General features: G+C 38.0%; 1 protein-coding gene across 12 annotated transcripts in view; it reads right to left on the reverse strand.

Moving 5' to 3' along the window:
* Positions 1 to 7,544, reverse strand: part of CADPS (calcium dependent secretion activator) — a 422,307-nt gene that overhangs the window by 99,079 nt on the left and 315,684 nt on the right. For 5 of the 12 annotated variants that reach the window (XM_075938476.1, XM_075938477.1, XM_075938474.1 and 2 more), the window contains 4 exons: positions 6,734 to 6,835; positions 5,579 to 5,642; positions 4,803 to 4,926; positions 1,529 to 1,546 (listed from right to left, as the gene is read on the reverse strand). In XM_075938476.1, the coding sequence (XP_075794591.1) occupies positions 1,529 to 1,546; positions 4,803 to 4,926; positions 5,579 to 5,642; positions 6,734 to 6,835 (308 nt within the window). Of the gene's footprint in view, positions 1 to 1,528; positions 1,547 to 2,407; positions 2,477 to 4,802; positions 4,927 to 5,578; positions 5,643 to 6,733; positions 6,836 to 7,544 lie in introns of all 12 variants that reach the window. The other 7 variants (XM_075938479.1, XM_075938475.1, XM_075938480.1 and 4 more) reach the window with 2 other exon arrangements.

Raw genomic sequence — 7,544 nt, forward strand, 5'->3', positions numbered from 1 at the left:
CTCAATTTCCCTAAGTATCCAGAGGGAAACTCTTCCAGCCTTTTACATTCCTTAACCTGAGTGTTGATAGTTTTTGTTTTATTAATATTTAACACAGGTCATTAATCCTGAATGGCTTTAGTCTATGATTCTCTTTAATGTTCTATGAAGACCACAAATTATTTCTGAAGGGAAAGGGAGAATGTAAGTGCACTTTGGGAAGGAGTCAGGCAGTGAAAGAGGGTGTCACGGGGGGTGTTATACTGAATATAGCTGCATCCCAATTTTATTCTTGCTTGAGACAAAGAAACACCTTTTAGAGCAGTAGCATTCACATTTAACCCCCGTTTACTCAAAATAGATGAGGTTTCTGTAAAGCCAAAAGGATTTGGCTCTGCATGTCCATCCTGTTGTGTTTTAGATAAATGGGACCTTCTGAAACACCCCACCTATTTTCCCTGATGTTAAACATGTCATAAGTCAGTGTCTGATTTTAACAAGATGTTGGCCATTGTCCTTATTTTACCGATCCACTGGGATCTATGCTTAATTAAATCCAATGTAATTATTAGTAATGGATGCACCTGGAAATATTACATACAATTTCTGGGTGCTTCTTGTGGACTTACGTAAAAAGCAAATGCACGCTTTGTTTTCTGAACAATTAATTCTTTTTGCGGTTGTGACTAGGGCCTGTTACCAATACGACAAACATAACAAAAACTAAAAAGATATTGGGCCGAAGTTATAGAAGGGCCGCTCCTAATGATATTACTGAAAGAGGCCCCCATGCAGCCCAGAGGCTGTATTTCTTTTTCAAACCAATTTCTTTCTGGAAACAGGTTTTGAAATCAAGTATATCCTCACAACAAATGAATAATGACTTAGGGTTTTTTTCCCTAACAGTTCCGATTTCAAAAACTTTCCAACTAAAGGCCCTTGTATGCAACAGTAATTAAACTGCTGGCAGGTTGCGATTCCAAAATCACTTCTGAAAAGAAGCCCATTTGAGTTGCATTTATCTGAACTGCACTCCTGTTTCATTACATGTTACTAACATGTTACGGACAAAAAAGACAAACACAACTTCTGTCTGACTGTCGTGTTAGTTACACAGTAACAAAGAAACCATTCCCCTCCCCCCCCAGATAGGGCATAAAACAGAAGATATGAAAAACAAAAATGAAGATTAGTTTAGTTATAAGTGTGCTTATTCGGTGATTTACATTAAAGGCCAAATCATTCAAACTTTTTTGTGCCAAAAATTTGTTTTAGTTCCTTTGGAAAATGAGAAAATGTATCTTTGCTATAAATAACCCTCCATATCAGGTTGTATCTTCACTATAAAATACTTCTGATCTATCCTATGTCTTAAGAAGAAGTAAAAGATATTATGTATGTTGAGACAGCACAAATTAACTCCTTAAGTATTATTGCAACTCCATCTTCAGTCTATAGGAGTACATATCTTAAGGAGCTAGAAAAGAAAACAAAGATAAATATAAACTCAACAGTCCTAGCAATTTATAATGCATATACAATTGTTCACCTGCATCCTTTTGATTCTCTATATGAAAGAGAGAGAGCAACAAGGAGAGAAGAGAGAGAAACAAGAACAGATATGCAAGATTAATGAGCAAGTGGACCAAAATGCCCCTAGTTATGCGTGATATATGACATTTGAAAAGAAAATAAAGTTGCCCAGCGATTCCCACCACCCAGAAGCATGGTATCACCAAAAAAGGCTCCTTTCACAGAGGTGAAAGAAAATGCTGCACAAATAGAAAATTAGTAAACTTAGTGAACTAAGCTCCGAGAACATACAAGAGCTCACCAAGCACCAGGTTTGTATGTTCCCTCCAGAGCTTGGCGTAAAAGAATAAATAAAATCTAGAAAGAGAACAAGTAGAGCATTTCTGCTTGAGAGATAACAGACAGAAGACATGTAAGATCTGATGTACAGAGAAAGGACAGCTTCATATGATCTTATACACAGGTTTGTTTAAAAATCGTATACACCGGAAAAGGGATGGCTTTTTCCAAATGTCCTTTATCTGACCTCTAGCTCATTGTTCCCCAGTGTAGCTGCTACCTTTTGATTGTGTACCAGTGACAAGCACTTTACAAATTGGGGTTACACAGAAGCAAAGTAAAAATGCATTCAGGTCACAGACATAAAGAATAACTGAAAAAACTTACAGACAATCTGAGTTTACCACAAACAAATGGCTGTATTGTCTAACCTGTTTCGGGCTGATAAAAAGTGACTGGACTTCTCACACTGGGTTTCACAGACAGAAGCAACAGACAAGCCAATGCTAAAAGACTTGAAGCAAGGAAAGTGAGTTGGTTTGGATCTGGATTTTCTTGAAGTAATGAAAACAGAAAGAGTGAAGACAGGATGGGGAGGAGGGTGGTAGGTACTCACGAATGGTTAAATCCATCACTTGAGAGGCCAAGCAGAAGACAGGATGCTCATACATTTCTCTCTTTTTTCCTATAAAAGAGGATTTGGGCATGCAAGAGGCTTAGGTCAGAGGTAAAGAGGTTATAGGTCATAGGTTAGAGGAAAACGTTACATTAGCTTAAAAAGAAAATAGCTGTAGAGTATTTTGGGATACACACAGGATAAAAGAAAAAAAGGAGATTTAAAATTGGAGATCTACTGGATTAACCATTCAGCATGCCCATGAGTCACAAAAGAGGTTGCGACCATGATTCTAAAGGTTTGTTTTGAATTGTTTGCAAGAATATAATGATCGAAACATCATGAATAGAGGGAAATAGAATTCTACTGATTTAAGGCTCCAAGATACTAAGGATTTTAGCCTTCAGTATCTAAGGCTTTTACAGGTATTTCTTCATAAACATAGCCTCAAGCAATGCTGCGTCTAATATTTCCTCATCTGTTACAAGTATTTCTTAAATGCCTGGATATTCAAATAGAAGCTTTTTAACATCAAAATCACATTTGTATCGAGAAATGCATCACATGTACGTAATTTAGTTTTTACAGACTATTGTAGCTTGATGTGGACTATGCTCATGAGCGAAAACCTGATGCATGCAGCTGGCGGATGTTGGGTTGTTTGAATTAACAATCCCAGCATGCTTTGAAATTGGTGTCACAACCACTTTTAGAGAGGCAATACAGAAAAGTGGCTGTGGCCAATCACGAATAAGGGAGGAGAGAAGCAGAGAAGAGCAGGTAGTGTGGAATGAAGTATTTCTCTGAAAAGGGAGCTGGAAAAAAAAAAGTTTGTTGCTTCAAAGTATTCCCAGACCTAAAAGTCACAGTGCGAAAAAGAGGGCAGATAATCAACAGAACCAAGAAGAATTGAGGCACAAAAGGAAAGTACACACTAACTGTTCTACTTTGGAAGTGAATGCATTTTTACTTACAGATCATAAAGTTTGTTTTTGCATAGATTTATCTGAAAGAAGAGAGCAAATCTTACCAACAGGTTAGCGATATTTACACAGGGACCTAGGGAAGCCAGCATTTGGTAGAAGCATCCATCAAAACAAAAGTTGCTTTTTGATTCTGAGTCCTTCTCCATCCTCGTCAAGTATATTTCAACATTGCATTTTACAAAATACACCAATTACCATATCCTGTGAAGTTGAGTACTTCGATAAATTGCCTGATAATACAGTGCTTATTAAACCTTCAATCCTTCTCTATTTTTGTCACTCATTACCAAGTCAAGAGTTGATAAACATCCTTTTAGTGCCCAATTCTTAAGTGTTTCTCACTGGATGCATAACAATGAATTCATTACCACTGGTACACAATTTGCATTGTCAGACAGAAAAAATAGAAAAAGAGAGGACATATGTACAGAACCTGGAAAATTTGACATATAATAACCAAGACCCTCATGTAAACAAGGGCAAGGAACAAATCAGACAGTGATTTTTTTTCTTTCAGTAATGTCTTCAAGGCGTACAATGTGAATCTAGCTTTAGTAAAGCTTTCTATTTCACACATGACAAAAAACCAAAATCCAGGGGAGAAAATTCTTTTTGAACATACAGCTTTCAGTTACAAGCACGTATAAAGTTGTGTAGGAGTTTCAAATTGCTGTATAGCAGCCAACAAGGTAACAATGAAATCCAATTAACATGTAAGGAACTAGCTGATTACATAGCTCCAACAAAACACATATCCTCCAGCAAATTTTAAAATGTCTTTTTGATGGCTACATGTGTCTCTGGTCACCAGTTATTATTCCCCCCTAATTTAAAAGGTCAATAATATCAGCCATGCTGGATTTAGAGTGACAAGAAAGAAATCTGATGCAAGAATGGGATCAACCGATGACTTCCACTATGCACAAAGCAAAGGCAGTGAAACAAAACCCAGAAAAAGACATTTTAAGTTGGCTACAAACAAGGAAGCAGAAATAAAACATTTCTTGGCTTCTTATATTTTGATTCTTCCCTGAACTCTACTGCCAGCAGCATTATCCGTTTCAGCTACAAACATGACATCCCACATATTTCTCAATTTTTTAAAACAAAGACACGAGAATGAATGCTGTACCACTAGCCAAACGCACTAATACTCAGAAGAAGTTATGATTCTGTTAACCATTTCACCTTTTTCCTAGAATAAGAAATATTTCACCTAACCTCTGTTCTTAAATCCCCCCAAAAACAAACACCACACAAACATTTCCTAGCCAATTCCATATTTCCTTTGACTTCAGTTTTATTGTCAAGCAAAAAAATAGTTTCTTCATTGTTTTAAATCATTGCTAGCCATAGTTTCCATACAGAAACATAGTAAAAGTGTTAATATCATAAAGAAATTGCCTTACCTTCAATTTTGGCATACTCTGATAGTCTAGTATAGTTGACTAAAGCAGCTTGCTCCAAGCATTTACGGATGACTGTTTTTACCTCCTCTTGAGGGACAGGAGTAACTATGTCTTTCATTAGAACCTGGACACGAGAAAAAACGATTTATTGTGGCACTAGGCACAAACATCTTTGATCGTTATTCGAAAAACGAATGTGTACCCAACACTAACACAGTGTAGCTCTTTGTCCGCCTCTAGTGGCCAGCCTATGCAGCAAAGTCTAAAAGTCTCAATGGACTTGATCCTTTAGATCAAGCAATAGAAACTCACGCTTTTGGATCCAGAAGTTGTAGCTTCAGACCCCACCGATGACTCCACCAAAGGTGTCACTGTAGAGTTAATTCATGTACTATTTCTGCAAGCAACTACTTTATTCAGTGACATGAAGCTTTTTAGAACATTCAGACAAGTTTCCAACATTAAATTCAAAGAGTCATATTCACTGTCCCATTGGACCGGTTTTATGCCACCACGATTCCACTGAATCCTAGTTCCCTTGTTTCATCATCTTGGGACAGAAATCGGTCTAACTGAATGGAGAATTAGGACCATGATTCATAATATTTAGACTTCACTTTGTATAACACCAAAAATCTACTCATGCCCATGAAATAACAGATACTCTAACATTATCTAATATAACTATGCATACATCTAAACGCTGTGTAAACGCTACTGCATGGCTGAATATGAACAAAGGAATTTTATCCTGCTTTTGTTAGTGGGATGCTTACCCTTTCCAATAGGGACAGAGTAGCTTTCAAAGCGCCTTCGGGCCGGCCAAATGGAAAGCAATACCTAGAAAAAACACCCATTTGTAAAGATTAACTCAAATGCACATGGGCCAATATACCAATACAATCAAGAGTGAGACGATAAGCAAGACCGAGAGGCACAGGCTTTGTTCTCACTTCCTCAAATTAAGCCCCTATCCTTCAAGTGGCTGCATGGGGGCCAAGAGTCTGGATCAAAGCCTGAAAGAGTCATTTGGATTAGGTGCCTCAGCAGGATGGTTAGGAAATCTCAGAAATATTCTTCGTGATGTGCTCCAAAGCCTGAGTAGATACCCACCCCTATGCTTCAACCACAGCGAAAAATAAATGCAGGATGACTTGTAAGGGCCAGGCAGACCTGCCATTTTGTGAAATCTGTCTGGCAGATGGGAGGGGGAGTGACTACATCTATCAGGAAGGGTTAAAGATCATCTCCTTGCAACAGAGGGGAAAGGAGAACTCACCAATATACGACCACTTATTTCAAGATGGGAAATTAATAATCCCATGCTAATCACAGAGCATAACTAATTAATTCCATTGTTTTATTTGAGAGAATTGCAGCTAAAAATTCTCTCTGGTATTGACTTTGCATTGAGAGCTACATCGTGTCTCATCTTGAGAACTGGAGGCTGACCACTGTATGAAAAGACTAGATTGATAGGAGGCAGCTCACCTCCCTGCTTTGAGGATGGTGAAATCCATTATTCCCAAAGTTAAACCTGCCTTTCTTGGTGCTAGGAAGAGATGGGAGTTGATAGCAAAATGCATGAAGCAGAAGGAATGGGAAAGAGGAAGATATAAGACCACAGGGTGTTTAATTACTTGCCCACAATTATTTATTTGTCAAATATGGGACCTCTCCTTGTTGCTGTGACTGTGGGGGCAAGTTGAGTTGAAATACTTAGCTGTTTATCATCTACGAACATATTCATGCCTTCTGCAGCTGCAAGTTTTGGCATCCTATTGGACCAAGTTATTTTGCACAGTGCATATTACTTATGCAGAATTACAACAGGCTGCAGCCTTTACAAGCTAAAAGACTCATCTTTTATGGGATGGAGTCGTGAGGAAATGCAACCTTTTCCACTGTAAAACAGGAGCCTCTGTCTTTACCTAAAATGGGTGATCTGATTCTCCAGAAGCAAGCGGAGGCGCTCCTTGATTTCTTCAAAACGTTCTTTCTCTTCTACGGTTACAGTTCCTATTCCATCAGGCCTGAAGGAAAAATGCCATGAATGACTCAAGCTTCATCTCATGACCCTGGTAAGTCATCTGTATGGCAAACAAGATATTGCAGTTTTTGGAAATGGATGTCATCGACTGTTAGGACCAGGATACATGGAGCCACGCAAGGGAAACACTAATGGGTAAAGCAGCACGACAGTTTAGAAAACGTCTCAGAATAAAGTAAATGCTGATTTTAAAATTACGGTATGCATGTTTTTAAACAGTGAAATCACTGTATTTTTGGTTACTGCAGAAAAGCCTGGAAAATATAGGTCTCTCTAAAAATACACACATGCATGTACGTGTGTACACACACACACACACACACACACACACACACACACACACACACACACACACACAGACAGACACAGACCTGAACATGAAGACTATAATGGGAATTTCCATGAAGCTGCACGTAAGTTTTGTTTGGCTCAATTTGTTATTAATGTCGATAGAAAGAGCCATATTCAAATCCATCAAGTTTAAAATATGGCTCACAACATAAAAATAGTTATAATAAACCCATGTGAAAATAGAACATAACAATACAGCTCTCATTCATGTCAACGGAATCATTTTGTCATGTAAAAGGAAGGAGCACAAACTGGCATATATGCGCCAGATTAATGTACATTTTGCATTTCCAAAAATAATATCTTTTCCCAGGAATTTCATAAAAATAACACAGTTCAGC

This window comes from Pelodiscus sinensis, chromosome 11 (genome assembly GCF_049634645.1).
Source record: "Pelodiscus sinensis isolate JC-2024 chromosome 11, ASM4963464v1, whole genome shotgun sequence".
Classification (NCBI taxonomy): Eukaryota; Metazoa; Chordata; order Testudines; family Trionychidae; genus Pelodiscus; species Pelodiscus sinensis.